At 40.1% G+C, this 26,398-nt stretch overlaps 1 protein-coding gene across 2 annotated transcripts; it reads right to left on the minus strand.

The window, feature by feature from the left end:
- Positions 1-5,307: 5,307 nt before the first annotated feature.
- On the minus strand, positions 5,308-22,476 carry LOC121917239 (transgelin-3). 2 transcript variants are annotated; one of them, XM_042443002.1, is made up of 5 exons: positions 22,269-22,476; positions 21,722-21,903; positions 20,486-20,660; positions 11,145-11,247; positions 5,308-5,769 (listed from the first exon to the last, which is right to left on the minus strand). In XM_042443002.1, exons 2-5 carry the CDS (start codon positions 21,899-21,901, stop codon positions 5,628-5,630), a joined length of 600 nt encoding a protein of 199 aa, XP_042298936.1. In that variant the 5' UTR covers positions 21,902-21,903; positions 22,269-22,476; the 3' UTR covers positions 5,308-5,627. The 2 variants fall into 2 exon arrangements, with proteins under 2 accessions (XP_042298936.1, XP_042298935.1); XM_042443001.1 differs by having other exon boundaries at positions 22,264-22,475.
- Positions 22,477-26,398: the final 3,922 nt, after the last annotated feature.

Below are 26,398 nucleotides of genomic sequence, written 5' to 3' on the forward strand. Positions count from 1 at the left end.
AATCAGATGGACTTAGTAACTGACACTGAGCTGGAAGTGAGGGGTTCAAAAAAGGAATAAATGAATGCAGAGCATCCAAATAATGGGGGAAACTCTTGGTATTACAATACAGAAAAGAGGCTGTAAGGGTTACCTGGGTTCCCACAGCACAAAAAGGTGAGATATAAATTAAATTAAATAAAAATAAGTGACTAAATACAAATAGTGTAATACGTTTGTAACATTACTTATGTGTATCAAAAATTAAGGGAAAGGCTTAATTTTATAAGATTCTGAAATAAGAGCGCAACCACTATACAACTTAGGACCTTATTGCACACATTTTTGCCCCCAATATGGGCATGGGCAGGGGATGTGCGTGGCCGAATGAAAACACGTTATTGCATGCCATACTGTCCTCAAGGCAGCCCCATGCCATCACCCGGTGCTAAGCCATCCTCGATCAGGGCTCAGCCATGTGATTTTGCTCAGCTGGAAAGCTTCCATCTTTCAAAATCCACATACCTGAGCCCTGATCAGGGATGGCTTAGCGCTGGGAGATGCTATAGGGACGCCTTGAGGACAGTATGGCATGTGATAAAATGCCTTTTCACTCAGCCACACATGTCCCCTACCCATGCCCAGATTGGGGCAAAAGTGTGTGCAATAAGGTCCCTAGATTTCCATTTGTGGCCCAACATCTTAGCAACCATTTCACTAAAATGTTATCTTTACATTTCAGTCTCTATCTATAAAGCAGAGTCAGGGAACTAGGCTTGAAGGGGGTAGACCTCCACCAGCCCTGAATAGGTACCTGACATAAAGGATGGGTCTTCTGGCCAGGTGAGTCAGGAACCATCTTTGGGACCCTTTCTAACTCAGCAGTAGTGATTGAGATGCACAGCGAACATAGTCCAGTCAAGAACTGCCATTGCCTAGTCAAATCTACAGCGCTATATAAATAATAATAATAATAATAATAATAATAATAATAATAATAGTCTCTTTTTTTCTCTTCTCTGATTTATATCCCATCACCTTACCACAATGAGATTTTTTTAAAAGTTGTTCACAATTAGATTTTTTTTAAAAAAAAAGAAGAAACGCCCCCACAAAACTTTATAATATTGAAATACAATTGAACAAATCAAAATATCAAAACACCATTGAGTTCAAAGCAATTTTAAAATATATCAATAAAAAGTGCCACACCCACTCATCAAAAGCCCTTTCCTCAGCAGCCATTCTGAATAAAAAGGTGTTCACCTGCCAGAGGAAGAAAAAAAAGGAAGGAACCATCCTAGACTCTCTTGGAACGGAAGGAGAACAGTCACAAAGCAGGCCCTCGCTCCAATCTCCCCTCCATGTGGCTTTTATGGCAGGACCAAGAGAAGGCATCTCAAGATTTCAGAATTCAGGCAAGTTTCTGTGTGAGAATACAGTCTTCAGGTAACCAGGTTCCAAGTTGTGTAGGGCTTTGTAGCCACTCCCTCCTCTGATAGGGAGAATATGATGCTAATGAAGCACAGAATGAGCCACACAACTCAAGGAGAACTTCTCTTTGAGGAACAACAAGGCAGATATTGAAGCAGGTCTGGGAAACACACTGTTCTGTTTATTCACTGTTTGCAGACAATTGCGAGTTATTCCCATGGGCTACTTGCCATCCACAGAAAGGTAAGCAGCACAGAAGGGATTTCCCCAACCAGTGGGTAGGGCTCAGGGTTGAGGGGAAACTTCTCCAGCCCTTCAGAAGGCCAGATGGGATTAGGTCTGGGCACTGGAGGTTCTTCCTCCTCCATCACAGAGACTTGGGAGCAAGTCCATTGAACTCAGTGTGAGATCCAACCCTTCTGTAATACTGTAACTTGTTTTTAAAAGTGAAAGCTAAAAACATAATGGAAGAGACTTGAATATTCACATGAATATCCAGGTCTTATGAACCCTGAGTGACTACAGCCCTGAAAAGACCTATAATGTAGGAAATAAGTGATGGAGGAGAGGAATGCTGCTGTAAAATGAATGGAAAAGAAGGCTTGAAGATGATATTTTTAACATCACTTCTCATGCTTTTTTAATAACAGCAGGTGATAGGAAAAACTGCAATGTTTCATTTGCTAGTGAACAAGCTCTCAAAGCATGGATTGTTGTCTCCTCTTTCTCTTCTTTCATTTCTTCTTTCTCAATTAAAGCTCATTATAGTGTATTATCGTAATGTCCCTGAGCACTGATTTAATTGAGCTGTTTGCCTCGGTAACCTGGATATCAGTTTATTATATTTCCTGCCTATAGTAATTACAGATGAGCTGAGCATTGGCTAAAGCATTCATTTCAGAACAGACCCATTTCAACATGGGTAGACAGAACCACATTACTACACGCTTTGGCAGGAGAGCATTTGGGATCCATCCCAGATATTTTGCTTCCTGAGACAAAGGAAAAGATGGTGAACATTCCTATTTCATGTACAAAAGCTAACCAGGCTGCCATCCACTACTACACATCTTGACAGAAGACTAGCTTAGCAGCAGGCCACATGGTGCAGACATCTTGATTCCACCCCACCTTCCAGATTCCACCACCTGAGACAACTGTGTCACTCCACCAGATCATAAGGCCATCTAAATTTAATCTCCATGGTCATGTAGCTTGTATCAGTTTCAGCTTAGTATGGGTGTACCCACCATGCAGAATTAAAGAAGTTTCACACCTCTTTAATTGCAATGCCTCTGGCCTATGGAATCCTGAGATTTGTAGTTTGGTGAGGCACCTGAACTCTCTGGCAGACTAGGCTGAATACCTCACCAAATTACATGGCAGTTAAAGTGGTGTCAAAATGCTTTAATTCCACAGTGTGGATACATCCCCAGTGGTGTATTCACCTCCTCATCTACCAGTTCAATCCTACAATTTTGCAGGTTATTAGCAGAAGACAACTTCAAGGGTATGCTTATAATTTGTGCAGAGAAGCCAAGATAACAATGATGATAAAATTATCCAGTGTAATGTTGCCTTCTTTAAATGGTAGCAAACCTTCCACAGAAACCCAGTAGCACTTCAGAAATTAGGCCATGTGTGAAGAGATGGAGAAGATATTATGTTTATGGCTGTTTCCATGTCAAGAGTACATGAATCAGCTGTGGATTTTAATCCAGACTTTAAAAGAGATAACCAAAGTCCAGAACCTTATCCGCAAAACAGGTTTAACACCATATATAACTCCTTTAAAGTCTGGAATAAAACCAAAAGCAGATTCATCACACCCTAACACAGAAACCACTTGAAGACAAAGGATCACAATCCTGTCATTGGAGATCTGAAAGCTGGAAGCTGAACTATACCACAGCCAATACAGTGGGGAGAGGAATACAAGTCAAAGGTCTTGGAGCCAACTTCCATCAATATACACCCAGTCTTGCACAGTTTTCACCAACACCTCCCAGAAGATCCAGAGGTGTAGGTGAAACCAATCCTACACTCCCACATTGGTTTAGAAAAACATGTGGGAGAGAGTTAAACAAGACATAGGTGGCTTGTTTTAGAGTAGAATTGTGGCTTCAGAATGCTTCCCCCCCCCCTTTCAACCCCAAAATGGAGGGTATGGAACAGTCAGATCCACAAAAATGTCCTTGAGATCACATTACCCACAGGCTGTGTGACTCCCACCTCTGCACAATAAGACTTGGTCCCACTACACCAGAGGAATAGCAGAGATTAGACAAGCCATTGGCCTATCCAGAGGTGCACTTTGTGGCGTGGCGGCAGTGATACTAAGGTTAGGGCACACCAACCGCACAGTCCATAACCCTTGTACAGGCTGGCAGCATAGTAATGGTGGCATCCCAATTTAAGCACTGTGCAGTATTTGCACTGCACCGTGCATCACTTGTGTCGTGTGTGCGCCAGTGACGCACTCGCAACATCACTCCAGCACCGTAAAAAGAACCTGGGAAAATGGGTTCTTTTTACTCCAGAGGGTAGCTGATATAGTTTGGCGGCTACGGCTTCCTTCCGGAGGGAAATAGGCCACTGGCAGGCCACCCCTTTGGGGCGATCTGTACTGAGCCATTGTTTCTTCAACCTCATCTATCCTTATGGCAAAAAAGTCAATATACACTGGTGCTCTTTGGATCAATGGTAGGGTATTTAAAAAACAACAACAAATAAATACATTTGGGACTAATTCCCTGGGCCTAAATCCAATTAATTGTTGGCCTCAATAAATACAGTAGATCCATTTAAGTAATGTGACTTACATATGTGTTGATTTAGCAAGTTCCTGTTGTTTGGGTGAGTCGGAGTCCACTCTAGTTGGGCCTTACCATTGCATCTAGGCTCGGTTTTCACCAGCTTGCTTGTTCCTCCTATATTCCTGCTCCCTCTTATTAAATAGTCTCTCTGGGTTTCTTCTTGCGTGCATTTCTTTTTACCTTTGTAACTATGCTCTGGCCTAAAATTTGCCATTAAACCCAAAGGCCAAAATCCTGTATGACCTTATACTTAACTAAGTATTTAACTAAGTAACTTCTCCTGGGCCAGTCCCCCAAAACCAAATGGAAGCATCATTCAACTGTGCTCTGATTGTTGGCAGAATGGCCCTTCTTTTCCTCATGCAGCTGATGTCCACTAATGTAGGTAGAGGATGAGTTCCAATTGTGGCAATACTTCCAAAATAGTGACTAAGTAGTGATCACGAATACAAAACAGTTATGGTTAGGTAGCTTTTGTATTCATGACCACTACTATAATCACAGCTGAGTGGTGCTTAAGCCTGGCCTTCAGAAATCAGGCCAGGAGTACGGTAGTTACTTAGTTAAGTACTTAGCTAAGTATAAGCTAATACAGTATTCCAGCCAACCTTTACAGTGATGGGGACAAGGTCTAGGTGTAGCTGACCCAAACTGTCAAGATTGGTGCTGAAGTGTTTAGTTTGTTTGTAAATCAGTTTTATCCTCATCTGCATTGCAACCCCAGTCACAGCACCAAAGTAGACATGTCTTGTCTAAAGGTCTGTTTATCAAATACCGTGAATCATATTCACTCTATTTACCCTTCAAAACAACTCAGAACATGACAGAGCTTGCAGGTGTCATTTTTTCTGTACTGCAACCTCTACAGAACCCTAGCCAACATGACCACCAGCTATGTTGAATGAAAAATTCAGGGAATTACAGTTAAAATGTAACTTTTCCAAGTTCAGGAATATGACTATGACTATGCTATCTATGAGTTTCTTTTTACAGAGTGCATCTGTCAGTTCTTTCTAACCTGTCTCTGTTTTTTTTTTAATTATTATTAGAAGGAGAAGATGGAGTGGAGAACAAAATGTTAAAGTTGCAAGAGCAAGTTCAATAAGACACAGGTACAGAAGGTAACAAATTTGCAAATAAATACAGAAAAATAGTCTTTGCATAGTTCAGAAACGAACATCATGTGTTACCAGTGTGATGTGTGAACTGGCACACAACAAGCACATAAATCCACATTTTAGATTAAAATGTTGCAGCTGAAAAATATATAGATAGATCCAAAACTCTTAGAAGAAAAAAACTTAGAAGCAGATTTTAGCATGAACGTTAAGTAGCTATTTTCCTCCAAGTCAGGCCATGCTATAGAGTGTGTGAGTGTGTATTTAAAGGTGGGGTAACCTAAATTATCTGTCTCGGCATGCCATATCCAGTCATCCCAGACTGGGATGCTCCCTTGTTACTCCCCATTTGGAGGCCGATGACATTCTGTCCTTGACGAAGTTGCTCTTCTGAAAATCCTCGCTGGTTCTTCTGTGCTTTCCTGTGAAAAAGATGGGTTTTGTTAAGATAATGTGTTTGCCATTATTCAGAATTTTCCACTATGACATGTTATAAATAACTAACTCAAACCTTTCTAGATTTGCTGGCGACCTAATTTCCTCTGGAGGGAAGCCACAGCCACCAAACCACATGACTTCTCTCCGGAGGAAAAAGAACCCAGGGGAAAACGGGTTCTTTTTCTGCCACCATTGTTACATTGCGAGTGCGCCAATGGTGCACTCGTGATATAACTGGTGCAGCATGATGTGTGGACACTATGCATCCATTATGTCACAATGGGGTGCCACCATTGGAGTGCCACCAGTCTGTGCTAGGGTTAGGGATCGTGCAGTTGCCACACGGTCCCTAATGCTAGTTGCGCCGCCGCCACACTACAAAAGGCCCATCTGTCCCGGGCCTCTAAAGTCTTATACAACTCCAAGTGGTGTAATTTTTTTAAAGTGTTTTTTAAGTAAGGAGAAACAGAAAGAGCTAAGCCATCTTAGAAGCTTAAATGTGCAGAGACCACCACCCTTGAAATTTAAGAGAAATTTCTTCCCGCCATGAACTGTGATATTTTTCAAGGGGTGTGTTTGGCCATATCTAACAAATGTTGTATGAGAGTGGGATTCAAAACTTTCTGCCTAGCTCTGTCATGGAATTGATTTTGAGTCATAGTATCTCATCCAAAGTCTAACAAAGAACAAAGAACTGAGAGGATTATTAAATCTGAATCTAGACAAATTCGATTCCTTATTCGAGGTGGTTCTCTCAAGCTACAATCTTGGAGATCAGAAAAGCAGATCATCTTGGAATGTTGCTACTGATGCATTAGCCATACCCACAGAATACAGGCAGGGAAAATGTTATTTCAGCCAAATCAATATAATGCTTTTCCAGTGGCTGAGGTCTTAAGTAATGTGGATATCATCCAACAAAACACTTAAGTAGATGCCCAAATGATTTGCTAGATTAAGGCAAGAATGTACAAGACTGAGCACCATTGTCCAGAAACTGGTTTTACAAAATGCATAAAATGCTAACTCTGGCAAGATTTCTCTAGAAAAGCTGACCATCCTACACTGATTTGGAGTTCTGGCACTTTGCTCGGCTGAGTCGGAAAACTTGGTTATTTCCATTATCCTATGTATTGTTGCTCTCTTAGGACATACTCTTATAAAGTGTCTGTCGGTCTATTATCCACCATAAATCCACCAACTTGATCACAGAGTCACCAAATTTGAAGGGTTATCTAATGGGGCTGAAACAAAGTGCACAGTAGAGCATTTGTTAAAGAATGTCAGCTACTTCAGGTCCCTCCCAAACAAACAACTGTGCTCAAGAATGCACATTTGTGAACACATGTTAAGTTTTTTAGATTTAGGCTGACACCCCAATTTTCCAACATGTTTATTTTCTATTTTCTATTTGCATGAAACTTGGAATGAAAGACATTTAAAAGCCTGTAGTGCTACCAATGGTGACATTTGTGGTTACCATGTCAGTGGAGCAATGAATCCATTCTTGATTTCACTATGAACATTAAATGAGTTATAAAATGTGCTGAACCTGGCTGGGTAGTTCTTTTAAAGTTTTGAATAAACATCAAAACAGATTCATTGCCCTTATGGTCATGGAAACCATCAGTCACCACTAGTTGCATGCTTTTGTTTCCTTCAAATCATACATTACACTTCTTCTTAAAAGGCAAAATTTTGCTGGAAGTTCTGCTTGTCATTTCCCAGTTACCTGTATCAGTGCAACATCCCCACCAAGTCTTGTAGTATGTATATGTTCCCCATCAGGGATGGGGAAATTGCAGCTCTGAGACTATGGACTTTATCACATGCGGAAAAGCAGGGTTTTAAATTGAAATTAGCCCATGAAAATTGTGTGATCGCGGTGAAAGTTTTCACAAGATTAAAGAGGACTTATCCTGGCAATAAACAGGTAATGACCAGCAATTGTGCGATTTGCTGTCCACATGAGCTCAAGTCTGTGGATGGTAAGCCCACGTATGGCATGGGCAGACTGTAGTATTCAACTAGATTGGTGTACCAGTCTGTTGTAGCATAAAAACACATAAAGGAATCCAGTTGCAGCTTTGAGACTAACTGGGAAAAATAAAATTCTAGTTTAAGCTTTTGAAGACTACATTTCACTTCATCAGATGTATTTCAGTGGTGCAATCGGGTTTCTTTGTGTCTTTTTTCTTTTGTTAATCAGAATATATCCTTAATTTCTCCCATCTCAGGCAGGTGTGTTGAGTCATTCTTTTGTCTTTTTGTTGCCAGCAAAATGGTGCAAGATCTTAAGACAGTACAAGATTTCAAAATATGCAGGCTTGAAAAATAGGATGGGAAATGCCTATGGATTCACTCAAAAACCATAAGAAAGACTCCAAAGTACAAAATTGATTGCTCTGTCTTTGGCTGCTCTGCTTCCATTATAATAAGAGGGTATTTTTGCTGCTTCTTTAAAAGGTCCTGATATTACTGAAGCTTAAGCTCAACTGGCCTAAGCCTGAAACTTTGCCCAGCTCAATCATGCTTTCTGAGGCCAAAGAACCTGAGATTTATGTGGGATAATCTTGCTAGCCTATTATCTTGTCTAATGTCCTGATTTTGAATTAGAGGACCTTGAATAGTTTGCCTGCTTGTTAAGATCTCCCTCTCTTTGCACTCATCCATCCAGACTTTCAGTGCTCCTCAGCACCTTCAGAGAGACTAAGGAAATATCGTGTTTGTCATCTTGTGTTGTAGTGGTTTGAATTTCATCTCCTGAATTTCTATCAATTCATTTATTTGTATACATTCTCAGGATAGTACAATGCTTTGGTTTCAAACATTCAGTCACTTAATAGGACACAGCCTCTTGCTTCTACACTTGACTACAGCAAGGATTTATTTAGAAGTTTAGAATCCTCAATGGACAATTAATTGGGTATCCTTTCTCCTTTCTTATAAATTAAATTGGACAAAATATCTGTGTGATTAATAAAACTATGCTCTAATGTTAAGCATGGAATTCTTTACCAGTGCAGAGTTTAGCAGCCTGAGAATCCATTTTTTAAAGGTTTTTGGATCTCATGGTTATGAAGAAAGCCTCCAAACTTGTATGGCTGTTGACAAGAAAGGCTGCCATATTGTATCCTACCACTTGAGAGTAAGGCTGACAAGATTTACTTTTGAGTAGATTTTACCATCAGAACCAAAAGCAGGGTTGTGAGTCGTATGGCTATCCAAGTATTGTTGGACTGCAGCTCCCGACATTCTGCACCATTGACTATGCTAGCTAAGTCTGCAGAGTTGCAGTCCAACAAAATCTGGAGGGCTCCATAGTTTCCATCTAAAGGAATTCTTCCTTATTTTGTGATAATGAATTAATCACTGCTAGAATTCTTGTACTTTTAGCATTTAGGGTTGGCATTTCTTTGAACAGTGTTCATTCCCTTGTGTAACAATGTTCTTGTATCAATCCAGTGGTCATTTTCATAACAGCAAAGAGTGCCTTTACTACAGAAATGTTACAGTATTCTGATATACCTTTTTATTGCTGCTGCAGCTCTCCTCATTCCCCTTCTCACTGTTATTTTTAGGTTGAGCACTCCTCCTCTCTTGCAGTGGAGCACTGATTTGATCAAGCCAAACTAGGCTTTCCTAATGTGGTCAGGTTGCATCTCCCACTAGCCCTAGCCAGCATAACCAAGGGGTTGGAAGCTGGAAAATAGAGTCCAGCAACATCTGATCCTCTGTATTAGATGAAAATGGAATGAAATATACTACTGCCTTTCGGCCAGTAGCAGAGCAGGGAGCTTTGTTTGTGCCGAAATGATATAGCATTTTGTTTGACACTGAAAAGAGGCTAGCAAGCATCTTATGAAGAGGTTTAAATGCAACAGAACAGATGGAAGCTTCAATGACTCCATGGGAAAGTCCTTTTTAAAAGAGCCAATGAACCTCCAACACATTATCTGTACAGTATTTCTCAAGTTAATACTAGAGAGCATCTCAGGTATAGGTAACCTAACTAATTTTCACTTATAATCTATTATGTCAGGATTTGGGATCTCATTACTCTGTTTATTTGAAATGCTGAAACTATGGGTTTCCTGCTCAAGAATCCGTGATTCTCAAATTGTGGGGTGGGACCATGGGGCCATGAGAGTGGCTCAAGTGGGGCATGAGATTTGGAGGACATAATCCCCACCCCCCATCCCTCACTTCCCAAACCTTTTCTGTCCTGAAAGGAAAGAGAAGGGCAAGGAGGGCACTTGAAGCCTTTGCCTGACGGAGAAGGAAGAGAGTTATTTCCTTATAATCTGTTAAAATGTGAGTATACATGAAAGTGTGAATGAAACTACACACACTAAACAAACAAACAAAATTTCTTCACATACTGTGTCAAGCAGGGGCCCCAATATCTGGATGCAGATGCAAAGGGTGTCACAAGGGTAAAAAGTTTGAGAACCACTGGACTAAATGATCTTTGAGAAGCCTTCCAACATGATTCTATGAGGAAAATAAACATGCTGAATTCTATCAGTCCAGGCCCTTGAGCACCTAGTGATCCACAGAGAACTAGCAAATCCTTTAGAAAGGGGGCATTTTCTCCTTTTCTCTACCCTTGCTTTTCAGATGATGTGTTACTTCCCTCCCCCCCTCAGGGCATCTACCTCTTTGGCAAAAATTGCTTTGCTTAATGACAAATCTGAAAGGGTGGTGATTCCATGTAGGCTAAACTTTTATAGTTGTTTGTAGAAATACAGAAGAAAATAGTCTGAGCAAGTACAGATTGACTCTCCCTTGTCTGAAATGCTTGGGACCAGAAGTGCTCTGGATTCCTTTAGGGGGGTGTGTGGATTTTTGAATATTTTCATATACATAAGGAGTTATCTTGGAGATGGGACCCAAGTCTAAATTTGAAATTCATTTATGTTTCATATGCACCATATACACATAAACTGGAGGTAATTTTATATATAATTATTAAATGGTTTTGTGCATGAAACAAAGTTTTTATACACTGAACCACCAGAAAGCAAAGGTATAACTATCTCAGTCACCTATATGGACAATTTTGGATTTTTGAATATTTCAGATTTTGGGATATCCGATAAGGAGACTCAACCTGTATTCTTAAACTGTACCTTTCCCCCCTACTGTATGCCATTTACTTCTCAGTGTATCTATAAGTTGTGTTTTAGATTATGCATTATTGTTATAATTTATATGTTGCCTTTCTCTTGGCATGAAACCTAAGGCAGCTGGCAAATGACTGGCAATATGGGTTCAGATCCTTTCATAAAAACAACACATTTTATCTATAAGCCCCTCCACCAAAATGTCCCCAGAGAATAGTCAAACAGATCTTTACCTGTGAAACCAAGATGGATCCCCTTTGTAACATCCATCATCCCTTGTGACAGCTTCACTGCCCAAAGCCATTAAGGTTCTCTGCACTGCAGCCATATCCTTGCCTAAAAAGGATGAGAGAGACACTCTTTACTCTTAAATTGTTTGGCTGCATTTTCAGCAGTAATGTAGACACCAATTTAGTCTCAAAATCCCCAAGGCTTTCTTGTACCATTATGTTTTCCGCTTCTCCTCTCGTCTCATGGGAACTATCAGGGCTTCCCTCACCCAGAATCCCTTGCCAATTGTTGTATGGTTTGCAGCAGAGTAATACCAAAACCAACAACATTTTCTGTTCCACTGAAGCTATTACATTAATAAGGAGAAGATGAATATATCTAGAACTATCCAGATATTTCTAGATATTTTGCAAACCTAACTTTACATAAGATTTTTATCCTTGCAATTCTGTTTCCCCAAAGCCATATTTCCAAAGCTAGGACTGCTGAAATCCATGGCAACCCATTCCATGGTGCACCTTTCCCTGTACCCAGTAACCTGTATCTTTAAGGGCTACTTGCATGCAAGTGAACCCAAGATGGCTTCCCACCTGAGCTGAAGAACAAGATGGTACCCCCAATTATTCCATACACACTTGTCCCTCCACATTCTCTGGGGTTAGGGGCACAGGACCCCTGTGAATGTGGAAAAAACACAAATAACAAAGACACTATGTTTTTACCTCAAAGAGCACCTCTCTAGAAATCTCTAAATCCTTCAGTGCAACTCTGTGGTCAACATCTGTCAGATATTGACCATGGAATTGTGCCGGAGGAGCTACAAATGTCTAGTGGAGTGTTCTCTCCAGGAATTTCTAGGTCTTTCAGTACGACTTTTAGTTAAAGTTGACCACAGAGTTGTGCTGGAGGAACTAGATATTCCTAGAGATAATATATTAACAAAATCTGTGAATAATCAAATCCACAAAAGTCAAAGCTGCAAATGTGGAGGGATGAGTGTACAAGGCCAACTGGGCTGCCATCAATATTTTCATCAATATTGGTGATTGGACAGCATTCTCTACTGCAATTGATGGCAGTGTACTAGCTTGGAGGATGCAAAGAAAGCAGTATGGGGAATGGTTCCTCCACTTGACACCTTGGTGCCACCTCCAAATGTTTGTCAACTGAGGCAAATGCATCACTCTGCTTGATAGTAGGAACAGCCTTCTCTGTTCATGACACAAGTTAGCTCTACATCCACTCTGGTCCTTGTCACTGCCACAGAGAACCACTGGGTGGTTGTGTCGTGTTTCTTCGCCCTTCTCCAACATCATTTTCATCTTCATAATTTCTTCACTATTCCTGAAGACTGAGACAATCTTCCATCTGCTATCTGAACAAAATTCACTATCTTTATACAAAATGCAGTATGAGACAGCTGACGAAGACTTGCATAACTCTTCTTATCAGGCTTTGATAGACAAACATTGTACTCTAGTCCCTTTCACCTCATAGCTACAGTGAGGCATGAGGCAAAAATGTATTGATGGAATCAGTACAGTGCTTGCATTTATTCTGGAAACTTTTTGACACTGTTTTCATATACATTGTCCAGTTCATTCCAATTCCATAGAATATGTCAGCTTTATTAAGTTTGTTTAACAAAGGCCCGATACATACAGGCGGGAAGCAGCGTGCCAGCACTGATTCTAGTCCATACAGATGCCGCCATCATGGTGGCCTCCCATCTATACTGGGGCCGCCCTGATGACGACGACACTGTACAGCGACCAGATGTTGCTAGCAGGAAGTGGCATCATGGCGGTGCTCTTTCCTGCTTGCGGTGCCGCAAAAAAGAAGCCGCTCTAGGCAGCTTCCTTTTGGTGGCACATCAGTGCTGTAGCGTGCGGCTGCTGCAGCACCGACTCTGGGCAAAGACAGTTGGCATGGAACTGCCCGTCTGTCGAGCCCCAAAAGGATAATGATTAAAGTCATTATCCAATGCAACATTAAAGCAGAAATCTAAAATCATAAAACCCTATGCATACTGAACTGATTAAAAATCCATGAATTCCTATGGAGCTGTCATAATGTAAAGGATTTTTATTTATTTATTTATTTTATTTTTTGTCAAAATGCCTGAAATAACTGCTAGGGTGTGGTGGCTAGGAGTCTATACTATGAACTGGAAAGATATCAAGTATGAATTTACTAGTTGGCCTTAAGGATACCACTGTCTTTTAGACTTAGGGTGCATCTACACTGTTGAAATAATGAAGTTTGACTTTAAAGGTTGTAGCTCCATCCTGTGGAGCTTGTAATTTGTAGTTTTACAAGGCCTTTTAACCTTCTCTGCAAAAGGCTGCTGGTGTCACACAAAACTACAAATCACAGAATCCTGTAGGATAGAGCCATGGAAGTTAAAGTGGTGGTCAAACTGTATTATTTCTACAGTGCAGATGCACCCTAATGCTATCCCAAGACATTTTGCTATCTGGGGGGAATGATAAGATGGTGAAACCACCAAATCATAAAATTGGAAGAGAGCACAAGGGTCATCCAGTCCAACCCCCTGCTATGCAGGAACTCTCAATAAAAGCATCCTTAACAAATGGTGATCCAGCCTCTGTCTAAAGACCGCCAAAGAAGGAGACTACTCCACTGTCTGAGGGAGTGTGTTCCACTTTCCAACAGCTCTCACTGTCAGGAAGGTCCTCCTAATGTTTAGGTGGAATCTCTTTTGCTGTAGCTTGCATCCATTGTTCAGGGTCCCGTTCTCTGGAGCAGCAGAAAACAAGCTTGCACCATCCTCAATATGTCATCCCTTCAAATACAGGGCTATCATATCACCTCTTTACCAACTCTTCTCCGGGCTCAACATACCCAGCTCCCTAGGTCTCTCCTCACAGAGCATGGTTTTCAAACCCTTCACCATTATAGTTGCCCTCCTCTGGACACACTCCAGCTTGTCAACATCCTTTTTGAATTGTGGTGTCCAGAACTGGGTCAGTATTCCAGGTAAGACCTGACCAAAGCAGAATAGATTGGTCATCATCATCCTGGTCATTCTGCTTTAAAGCCAACTGACCTGGCTGGGGCTTCATCCTCCAGCTCACCTGAATACAGCAAACTAGCTTGAAGCGTGTAGGGAGCAGACAGGTTTGGCTGCTTCTCCTTCCACATTATCAGAAACTTCCACCTGAGATGACTCCCTTCTTTTGAGATACATATATACGTCTCTCTCTCTGTGTGTGTGTGTGTGTGTGAGAGAGAGAGAGAGAGAGAGCCAGCATGGCATAGTGGTTTGAATGTTGGACTAGGAGACTGGGAAGCCAGGGTTCAAGTCCTGCCTTGGCCATACAAACCCACTTGGTGACCTTGAGCAAGTCACACTTTCTCTTTCTCAGAGGATGGCAATGGCAAACCTTCTTTGAACTAATCTTGCCAAGAAAACCACATGATAGGTTCACCGCTTTAGGGTCATCATAAATCAGAAATTATTTGAAGGTACACAACAACAACAACAACAACAACAACAACAAATATACTTCTGTATGTATGTTTATGTATCCCAATCTGGTAAATCTGGAGGCCCAAAACATTATTTTAATCCTGTACATCCATATTTCAAGGGTACAGGGGTTCCCTCTATACATTATGAAATTGTTCATTTTTAATACATTCTGTTGGTACCAAAATTAATTCATTAACATTAAAAAGATGTAATATATCAGCATTAAAATTTGACAAAATTAATTTGTTATTCAGTTCAGTGAAATGTTCAATTAAAAATGCTGAAATTGAAACAATACAATTTAAAATGATTAAAATAAGAGCCTTAACAAATTAAAGAAGCCACTGACCTTACTCAAAACAATTAATGTGGTTGGCACTAATAATAAATTTTAAAATCAGTTTTAAAAATGTTAAGGAATTGGGGAGCATAAAGGAATTTTTCATGAAGTATTTCTAGGTCAGTTTACAAATAAACTAGCTTCCTTATGAACACTCACAGAATCCATACCTTCAGCTGTGTCCACCTAGATGAGTACTGCCTAAATGATTTCATTCCATCTAGATGACTGTTGTCTAGTCTAGAGAGCATCTACTTGCTTCAAGAGCCCTTTTCAGACATTCAAAGTATGTATAGAAAATATGCACACTGACGCATCATCTCCCAATATATTCTACTATTACTTTTTCTAGGCAAGGATTCTCTGAAGATGCCAGCCACAGATGCTGGCGAAACGCCAGGAAGAAACTCTTCTAGAACATGGCCACATAGCCCAAAAAAACCCATAAAAAACTATATTCTACTATTATTTGAGTAGTGGTTCAACGAATGAATATATAGGAGAAAAGGTTTTTTTTGGGGGGGGGGGCTCACCTTATCCCTGACCAAAAATATTCACGGTCAACACTTTAAATCGCTTAAAATACCTAAGTCTCTGACAGAGACTTGGCTAAGTGTCTTTCTAAACCCAGCACTTTGTCTCTCCTCAGCACACTACAAATTGAAAATGAATTTAAAGCTGGGAAATTGCAATCTAAGTAGATGAACTCAACATGACACAGGAACTTGTAACTCCAAACAAAGTACGGTGAATAAATACATCATTTACTTCTCCTGCAAGCTTCTACAATAAACAGACACTAATAGATTTGATTCTAGAAGTCACACTTTTGATCAGCATCTGAAGCATTATTTTCATGGAGGAACAGCACTAATCAGTATTTTTCTTCTGAGGATTCCAAGTCTCCTTCCAGCTCAGTGAAGAAATTAAGAGGAAATGACCAGCAGCAGGAAGCACATACTACTTTTCCCATCTCCCTTCAAAGCAATAGCCTCATCCTGCAGGGCTTTTAGATGGAGCTCTTTCACTCCTTCCTGACCATTGTCATCATTGTATATCGATAAATGTACCTCAGCTAGAAAAGGCACAGTAAACGGGTTAGACAAGCCTGCAGGCTCATAATCTAATTTAAAATACAACGTGAGCACAGATGAAGAAACCAAAGCTTTACTGTTTGCTTGTTCAGGACTTAGAGACAGAGAAAAATCAGAAGGAAACAAGGAAAAATAAATAAGCTGAGAAGTGACCAGTGGGGTCCCACAGGGCTCTGTCCTGGGGCCAGTGTTATTCAACATCTTTATCAATGACTTGGAGGACAGAATTAGGGACTTACTAATCAAATTTGCAGATGACACCAAATTAAGAGGAATAGCTAATACTCCAGAAGACAAGATCAAAATTCAAAATGACCTGAATAGACTAGAAAGCTGGGCCAAAGCTAAAAAAATGAAATTCAACAGGGAGAAATGTAAGGTACTGCACTTAGGGCGGGAAAATGAAATGCACAGATACAGGATGGGCGACACCTGGCTGAATGAGAATACATGTGAAAGGGATCTAGGAGTCCAAGTAGACAGTTGAACATGAGTCAACAGTGCGATGCAGCAGCTAACAAGGCCAATGCAATTTTAGGCTGCATCAATAAAAGTATAGTGTCTAGATCAAGAGAAGTAACAGTGCCACTATATTCTGCTTTGGTCAGGCCCCACCTGGAATATTGTGTCCAGTTCTGGGCACCACAATTTAAAAAGGACATTGAGAAACTGGAGTGTCCAAAGGAGGGTGACTAAAATGGTGAAGGGTCTGGAAAACATGCCCTATGAGGAACGACTTGGGGAGCTGGGGATGTTTAGCCTGGAGAAGAGAAGGTTAAGAGGTGATATGATAACCCTGTTTAAATATTTGAAGGGATGTCATATTGAGGAGGGAGCAAGCTTGTTTTCTGCTGCTCCAGAGAACAGGACCCGGAACAATGGATGCAAGCTCCAGGAAAAGACATTCCATCTCAACATTAGGAGGAACTTCCTGACAGTAAGGGCTCTTCGACAGTGGAACAAACTCCCTTCTTTGGAGGTCTTTAAGCAGAGGCTGGATGGCCATCTGTCAGGGATGCTTTGATTGAGAGTTCCTGCATGACAGGGGGTTGGACTGGATGGCCCTTGTGGTCTCTTCCAACTCTATGATTCTATGATGCTGTGCAAGACACTACTTGTTTTCATACAGTGGGTAGCAAGAAATTACTTTGACTCGTGGCCATGGATTGGACAGCTGCTTCACACATGCTTTTTCCTACATGGAGATTAACTTCATGTGAGAAAAATGTTATGCATGAAAAGAGTTTTAATGTGGCTACTTTTCTGGAAGATGTACACAGATATCCAATGAAGGGTATTTGGAATAATGTACTGCATAATGGATTAAAAGTATCACATGAAATTGACCTCAAGTTTGGTTCTGGGGAGATTAAAAAAAAAACTTAACAGGGAACCAATCAAAGGGGGAACAAATTAAATCTCATTTAGTTGCTGAATCAGAAGATGAAAATGCAAGATGCTGCAGGAATGTATTTTAAAAACTAGTCCAAATAATAACTAGTACTAGTGTGGCATAGTAGTTTGTTGGACTACAACTCTGGAAATCAAGGTTTTAATCCCTGCTAATCCATGAAACTCACTGACTGACCTTGAGCAAGTCAAACACTTTCAACCCCAGAGAATGGCAAACCCCCTCTGAAGCAATTTGCCAAGAAAACCCCATGACAGGTTTACCTTAGGGTCATCATAAGTCTGAAGCAACTTTAAAGCACACAACAACAACAGCTAGTTACAGCTACTCAGAATGTTCACCTTCCTCTCAACCAAAAATTCAAGCCAAAAACTGAAGTGCAAGAAATAGTTAATTCAAGAACTCTTTGTAAACCCTCTTCATCTTTTGTACTCTCTTGAGGTTTTTTTTTTTAAAATAATATGACTAATCACTTGGATTGTTTTTATTAATGCTTGGAAGAATATTTCTCATCAATCCACAATATGTTGAAAGAAAAGCTTATAGTTTGCCAGTGGGAATCCTAATGTTTAGGCCTCCAATCAAGGTTCCCACAATTCTCTATACATAATGACCATGGTTATATGACATAATTTTGCAAAAAAGATGTTATACATGCTACAACATGGTCCTAATGTACAAGCTATATCAAGTAGAAGAGGCCACTGTCAGGACAGAATCTGAAGAAACAATACAAGGGGAAATTGGCAAGGAGGTCAGGCAAGGGTGCATTTTATCACCATATAATATACAGAAAAATGCAAATAGAGTTAAAGGACTCTAAAGGACAGAAGAACGAAAACTGGAGGAGGGAAACTGAATAGTTTGAGATATATAAATAACACCATATCACTAGCAAAAATAGCAAAGACTTGAAATAACTACTGATAAAAGTTAAGGAAGAAAGTACAAAAGCAAGTAACAAAATAAAAATAATGATTTATATAATTTAAACTAGATGTTCAAGACATTGAAATAGGTAAAGGCTGTTTATACCTTGCCTGAGTTACAAATAAATTTTGAAAGTCTCGTCAAGAGATCAGAAAAAGACTAACATTGGAAGGGTAGCCATGAAAGGATTAGATAAGGACTTTCAATACAAAGATATATCACTAAATCCAAAATCAAAATAATCCATGTCATAATATTCCTGATTTCTATGTATGGTTGTAAATATTGGACAGTGAAAAAAGGTGACATGAAGAAAACCAATTCATTTGAAATGTACTGTCTACAGATACCACAGACTGCCAAAAAGACAAACAAATGGGTATGACAACAAATCAAACCTTAACTTTCACTAGAAGCCAAAATTATTAAACTGAGGCTATCATACTTTGGACACCTCTTCAGACAGTGTGACTCATTTGAATAGGTGCTTGGTAAAGAGAAAAGCAGTAGGAAAAGAGAAAGATCAAATTAGAGGTGAAAGCCACACCCAACATTCTGCAAGACCTGAGCAGGGCTGCCAATGAGCAGGGCTCATGGAGGTCTCTCTTTCACATATACAGTTGGCCCTTCTTATACACGGATTTTTTATACACGGATTCAAGCATACACGATTTGAAAATGTTCCAAAAAAGTATAAATTTACCTTGATTTTCCATTTTTTATTAGGGACACCATTTTGCTATGTCATTATATTTAATGGGACTTGAGAATACACGGATTTTGTTATACACGGGGGATCTTGGAACCAAACCACAGCGTATAACAAGGGTCCACTGTAGTCAAAGCTGACTTGATAGTATGTAACAACAATAACACAACAAAATTTCATGCTAGGTCATGGCATGGGTCACTACACTCTGTTTTGAGGTGATGTGCAGATCTACCTCTGCTAGCAAACCATAGTTGTTAACCCCTAAAAACCCATAACGTCCACCTTTGAGCCTAAAACCAGCTGTGAGATCCAACTAAAGTAGAGTCATTGAATCAATGGAACTTACATAAATGTTGACTTACCAAGTTTCCATTGATTAAATGGGTTTACTTCAGTTGGAATTAAAATTAAATATAGGCCATGGTTTCTTGGAACCTTATAATTCTGCCTTGTTTAAACCATGATTTGTCATGAGGTCCAGACTGAGAACTGTCCCTGGCTTGTTTCTCCAGTTGCTTACCATGAACAAGAAACTGACAAAAGGAGCAGGAAAGGGGAAAAAAAACACACTAGAAGTGGAGAAGATAAGCCACACTTATGTAGATAAGCCATGGTTTTAAGACTTGAAATTCATAGCTTAAGTAAGAATGATGATTAACAAAAATGATGGCATACCATGATGTGTTAATATCCTGCCATGAGAGTTATTGCACAAGAACTAATAGATCTTTATTTCAGAATCCTTATTTCAGCACAAGTAATTTAAATACAAGATGGAAATATTTCAAAAGATGATAAAACATGTGAAATCAAAATCTTAAGAGGAAAGGTTAGAAAAATACAGTATGCTTAATCTAGGTGTTAGCTTTGTGGTATTCTATCTCTTTGCAAGTAGAAGAAGACAATGCACATTTGGTGCCCAATCCCAACTTAAACACAGTCCAAAGGTTTGTGCCACCTCTATCCTTTATGCCCTTACTCAGCATGAATACCTATTATCTGTCCTACAAATTTGCTCGGAATGTGTCATTTTTATATCACACTTTGCTATATGTGCTGAAAAAGCTATCCAAAATTGACATTTTTCTTTAGACTGCATGTGTCTCTTTCAAACTGCTATATGTTTCAGTTATGTTTTATCATAAAAGATTCTATTAATCCATAGAATAATAGAAATGTCTCAGAGAAGATAACAAGCTACTGGGAAAAATATGGTAACAAGACAACATAAACAGGAGGAAAAATAATGGCATTAGGGAACTTTCCCCTTAGAGAAATCAATGATTAACATCCATCTTAGCAACATAATATTGAAAAGGCAATTGTCACTTCAGTGAAAGCTCATAAGAGATATGTGTACCTTCCCATAAATCCACTGTCTGGAAAATATCTGTTGTTCGTACACCATAGATTTCTGCAGCTTTCAGAAACTGGGAGATTTGCTCCATTTGCTTAAAAGCCATCTTTGATTCTGTGATCTTTGGAATGGGTTCTTTTCCCTTGGGATGTAAATTGTTTATTAACTTGCACAGCAGCTGGAGATTAAAGATAGAAACAGAATTGAAAGGGACAAAAATCAATTAGTTCCAGCTCACTAAAGACAAATATGTGCATGTTACTTAGTTAACGATGCGGCTGCTTTGATGTTAACCACAGAGGAAATATTTTTAAATAAATAAATAAATCAGAAATGTGTACCATTGAGAATAATTCTGAACATGTTAAACAGGAAAAAAGGTAGCCAAAGCTTCCATTTCCACAGCTGGACCGACCATGCATGGATGTACTCAAGCGGACAAAATCAAATCATTCGCTAATGGTTATATAACAATTAACAGTTGCATGAGAGAGGCAAACATAGCCCAAGACCAACTGGAAGTGTTATCAATTGGTATACAGTTAAAAAACAGAATGGTACAGAATCAATACATTGCCAAGTCTTATCTTCTGTGTAGATGGCAGTATCTTTTTTGCTTATTTGTTAAGTGATCAAACTGCTGTCTGAATAACCTTCAGAATGGTTATTCTTTACAAGAGAACGTGCAGCTTTGTGTATTGTTTTTAAAAATAAGAATGCTAACTTTTTTAAAGAAGAAGATTATGATGATGTTGATGATGATAAACCTGGTATTTAAATGATTGGTTTTAAAAGAGAGAGAGAGAATCTGTTGTAATTGTCAGAGAAATGTAATCTATGGTTACCATATTACATAATCATCCTTCCATCTGTCTCCACATGCATATGCCCAGTATTATTTTAAAGCCTCCGGATCACAATAAGCTATTGTTTTCAAATATCTTAATCATTCTATTAGATTCTGGATAGGGAAAGGAGGTTTAGAAGTGGAGTTTAACAAGAAGTAGTAGAAAAAGAAGAAGCATACACCTGCAGAGTACAACATACAGTTCATTCCAGTTCTGAAGCATTTCATGATTACATAATGATTTCTATGGGACTTGTATCCTAGTGGTCAGGAGAAGTGCATCAGAGGTATTGATTTGTTTTGGATGATACAGCTGTGGATGGTAAACATTTAAGAGCAAACATTGCTCATAAATGTTGCTATTACAGACATAATGTCAGACTATTACTTACGGTTCCATCCATTAACCATTTCTGAAAATGTTGTCTTCCAGGTGGGGGATGCTCTATATTTTCACCACACTGTATAATAATCCAGTCTACCAGTCGGCTCTCCAGTTCTGGGTCATATTTCTGTTCAATCTTCTCCTGGACTTCTCGGCTTAAGCCATAGCTTGGTCCTCTGTTGGCCATCTCTAGGAAGAAGAAAAACACACACATCCCACTTTATTTAATTTGCAGGAGATGCACATCACTGAGCATCCATTATTAAGGATCTATTCAAAACATCCTGGAAAGGGAGTGGAAGGACTCCCATACATGTTTCAAAACAAGTTGCAAATATCATCTTTTTTAATTAAAAAACACACTTCGCTTTTTTGTACCATGCTGAATATTTTAAAATTCTGTATGAAACCAAGAAAGCTTTGCAGAGGTTGCTAATGAATTTTCTGTTGTTGCTAGGAAGAGATCTAAGCATTTCAGATTAACATTACAATAGCCAGCAAATCCAAAGAGATTTATTTTCTAAAGAAAAAGAACAAAAGATCTAATACAGGACAATGGAGATGATCCTTTCAGTGACAGATGTGAAGGTCTCTTCAGCAGTGATCTAAGTCCAGGATGTGGAGAGCATCGAAGCGAGAGATGCTAACAAAATTTAAGAAGAGTCAGAGGAGGCTGCTGCAGTGTTTTGCTGCTGTGGAAGCATCGTGATTTGAAGAAGGGTGTATTGATTTGATTTTCCTCGCAGATGAGGAGGGTCAAAGCAGGGGCGTTGCTAAGTGCAGTCTAAAGAGGCCCTCCTACTCTGTCATAGGCAGAGAAGGAGTCCTAGTCATCACAGCAGTTTTTAAAGAGGTAGCTGTGTGAGTCTCTTCCAATATTTAAAGAGGGAGAGGTGAGGGAAAAGAGGAATCTTGTGGGATCTTTACGATTGACTGATTTGAGCATGGGTTTTGTGGATTGCAATCCCCTCAAATGCACTGATGGAGTACAGTGTACAGGCTTCAGGCAAAGTTTATTTCAGTCTGCTGCAACTTGCTCCTTCATTCAAGCTGCTGTTGTTGCTGTCATTCTCTCATTTTCCAGGCTGTCGTGCCATTCTGCATTATGCTGCTGCAGCTGTTGTCATAGCAGCACCCAAGAAGACTGCTGTTAAAAATATTTCCAAGATACTTCTATTGGTGTTCCCTCCTTCTTTGCACCTAAGATAAACCAGAGTCTGAGTAACTGAAAACAAGGTGCCCGGTGCTGTTTTCTCTAGTCTTGAAAGAAGTGTACCAGAAGGGCAACAAATATTTAAATATTTAAGTGAGCAGAAGGTTGTCTTAGGTCAAAATCAGTATTCCCTCTACTTCTGACTCCTAGGCAATATCCCTGCAATGCAGAACTGCACAGATATGAAATCCCTTTTTTAAAAACTCATTTGTTGTACTTGGCAGGCAAAGTTGTACTTCTTGATACAAAAGGAGAGGTCCACTCTTCAGGGCCAGGACAAGCTCTTCTGCTGTTTAACGTGGAATTTCAACCCTCCTGCTCAAACTCCTCCCTAACCCACATAGGATGCATATGCACAGCAGAAATAATCCAGTTTGATACCACTTTAACTGCCATGGTTCAATGCTATGGATTCTGGAAGTTGAAATTTTGCGAGATATTTAGCCTTCTCTGTCAGAGGGCTCTGGTGCCACAACTACACTTAAAGTGGTGTCAAATTGGATTATTTCTGCAGTGCAGATGCAGCCATAGTCAGAAGATCTGGTATCTGAGAGGAGACACTTGAACAGAAGAATCCCACAAACATCTAATTGGGAGCAAAATTACAGTGGGCCTACCAATCATATCTAGCTATCTGCAGAGTGATCAACCGATCACTCCACACTGCCATTATCAGTGGCAGTGTATATGGCCACACACATATCACCACCCATTCACTATAATGGAGCTTGAGTATGCATGTTTTTTTCTCATCCATGGAGGTGGAAAGTGAGTCTGTGGATAACACATTCCCTAACCTTGCCCTACACTACCTCCACCATCTTCTTTGAAAGGCCGACCCTCCCTCCCAAGCTTACTTACTGCTTCTCATTTACACATGTGGAGGTATGTACTTCAAGCTGCCTAGTTATGACTTATGATGACCTCATGGATTTCATGGGGTTTTCTTAGGCAAGGAATGCTCAGAGATGTTTTCCCAGTTCCTTTCTCTGAAACATAGCCTTTGGCACCTGGTATATGGCACCAAATACCAATCAGGGCTGACCCTGCTTAGCTTCCAAGACCAAATGGGATCTGGTCCCATTAGGATAGTACTGGCCTGTATGATTTGAGGCTGAAGGTCATGGAGTTCATGGGGGTGTGCTGAATGCTCCCAGTTGTCCAAAACAAACGAAACAATCCTTACTCATAAAATATGAGGCAGGGCAGGGAGGAGCCGCATCTCCCCATCCTTGATTTTGTATGTCTGAGTGGGTTGTTCCTGATAGAGAGCACATGCGTGCCGCAGCTAGCTGTTAAGGAACATTGTCACTAATTGACATGGATTAAGGAGAATTGGGATCAGTTGCTATAAGAAGTAAGCTAAACTGTTATTATAGGAGCTCGTTTGGGGACTGAAAGAACATTTTATTGGTGGCAGAATTTGGGATCCATGTTTCCTATAATTTTACATCCCACCCATGTAGCTATACTTTCATCCACTTTGGAGGAGCACATCGGTCACTCATGGCCAAACCCCCTTTCACCAGTTCACTTGTAGAGGCACCCAACCCAACCACAATGCACTTACTAGCTGCCACAGGGGAGAGAAACAAGCAAATGCAGTACCCCACTGCATGCAATCTTATGTAGTGCAGACCACTAGCAGCTTAATAAGTAGCTTTGGGTGACTTCAGTCTCAGAGCGTCTGTATATCCCATCCAGGTTTTAGTGAGAAATGTAACAGTTATCTAAAGTGCTAAAAATATTTGGGGGGGTAGGGTGTAGCACCTTGAACAAATCCTGTAAAGTCTGGCCTAAACCCAGAGTGGATTTGTCACCCCTCTGACACAGAAGTTACTGCCACTGGGTTTACCACTGGGAAATGCTGGTTGTTTCCAACTTCCCCCGGAAACTTTCTGCAAAATAAAATAAAATCATAATCTCCATCTTCTCCTCCGGCCACAATCTTAACCACACTCACAAGGCAATAAAGTTCACTGAACACCTCTGCATATCTAGGATTGTGCCACAGAGCAACCTTTTATTCAAAATCTGCATTTCATCAAAGCCTTTAGAATGAATGGAGAAAAAGCCAACCAATTAATTCATAGCACCATTCCATTTTAAGATTTCCCAGTCAAACCTCCTCTCTGTAGTCCTTCTTTTACCAAGATCTGATGCATGAACAATTTGCTTTATATAATTTCCAAACTCTTCTTGAGCTTGAATATATGAAACATTCATTAGGTGACCTCATTTGCCTGGAAGCTTTCTGTATTATGTACTAGAAATTTCTTTTTAAAGCTGAAATACTTTTTCCCATAAACCACATCTATTAGACATTTTGTGTGCAGTGAGTGAAAGATATAGACAGAACACACAATGAAAATACTATGGTCCAAAATAGACAGGCAGTTTCCGGCTGCTTTGGGCAGCCGGCTGCTTTGGGCCCCCAAAGTGGCTAGAAGCAGCTCCAAGGCCACCAAGGGTGGCCTGAAGCCACCAGAAAAAGGAACACATTTAACCTGCTCCTGGCAGTGACGTTTGGGACTGCAGTGGCAGCCCATTTTGAGAGCAAGCCATGTGGTCACTGCAGTTCCGAGCTGATCGTCGCCCAATTGCAGCGCAAGTGGCCAGAGGCCGTTCCTTGCCACCTGTCTGCTTCAGGTCAGTGTCCCCTTTTACTTAGGAAAGAGATCAGAGTACATAATCCAGATGGTCTTTGTTCAAAATTTAAACATTCATGGTTCCTCTTCCTCTTTTAGCTTCATACATTACATATATACTGTTCTTAAAGAAAACAGGACATGATTTTAAATGGATAGATGTCTATTGGTGGTGAGAAGGGAGAGATCTGCATCTGGGGATACTTGAGTAAAATGTTCCTGATTACACTGATGTGTACAAAAAGGCTATTCTATACAAATAAGTACTATTTATTTAACGTTAGCATGAGTTTCTTACTTCGAAAGGCCTGTCACAGACTGCCACAATAAAGCTGCTTCGGGTCTCTTTGGAGGTATGCTGTTTAAATGATGCATGCATCCTAAGAATCCGGAAGCTGCACCAAAGCTGCACTCCAGTGCTTAGGAATGGAGTGTGGCTTTGGTGTGACCTCCGGACTCTTAGGACCCATGCATCATTTAAATAGCATACCTCCAAAGAGACCCGAAGCAGCTTTATTTTGGCAGTCTGTAACAGGCCATAGTTACTCTATGCAAGATCTAGTCAAAACCAGAGACTGAAGACTGTTCCCATGGGCCCACAATTGACAGTGTTTTTAGCTTAGCAGACAGCTGGAGAAAGCATAAGTGATGGATGACACATATGAGGTCAATATAATTTTACTAGAAGGAAAAAAAACCCTGGGTTTATGATATGGCTTTCCCATTTTGTATTTTTCAGTAGAACCCAAAGGACTCAGACATATAGTCACCACAGAGAAATATGTACATTTGAAAAATATTGATAATCCATGTGTGTTCAAGA

Source organism: Sceloporus undulatus, unplaced genomic scaffold, assembly GCF_019175285.1.
Source record: "Sceloporus undulatus isolate JIND9_A2432 ecotype Alabama unplaced genomic scaffold, SceUnd_v1.1 scaffold_13, whole genome shotgun sequence".
In the NCBI taxonomy this organism is placed as follows: domain Eukaryota; kingdom Metazoa; phylum Chordata; class Lepidosauria; order Squamata; family Phrynosomatidae; genus Sceloporus; species Sceloporus undulatus.

Bases quoted from the DNA above. Each gene is read 5' to 3' on its own strand.
- LOC121917239 (XM_042443002.1), bottom strand. From the start codon at position 21,901: ATGGCCAACAGAGGACCAAGCTATGGCTTAAGCCGAGAAGTCCAGGAG. The intron at 20,661-21,721 runs GTAAGTAATAGT...TTTAATCTCCAG, and splicing joins AATGGTTAATGGATGGAACC to CTGCTGTGCAAGTTAATAAA. The intron at 11,248-20,485 runs GTACACATATCT...CATCCTTTTTAG, and splicing joins GACAGTGGATTTATGGGAAG to GCAAGGATATGGCTGCAGTG.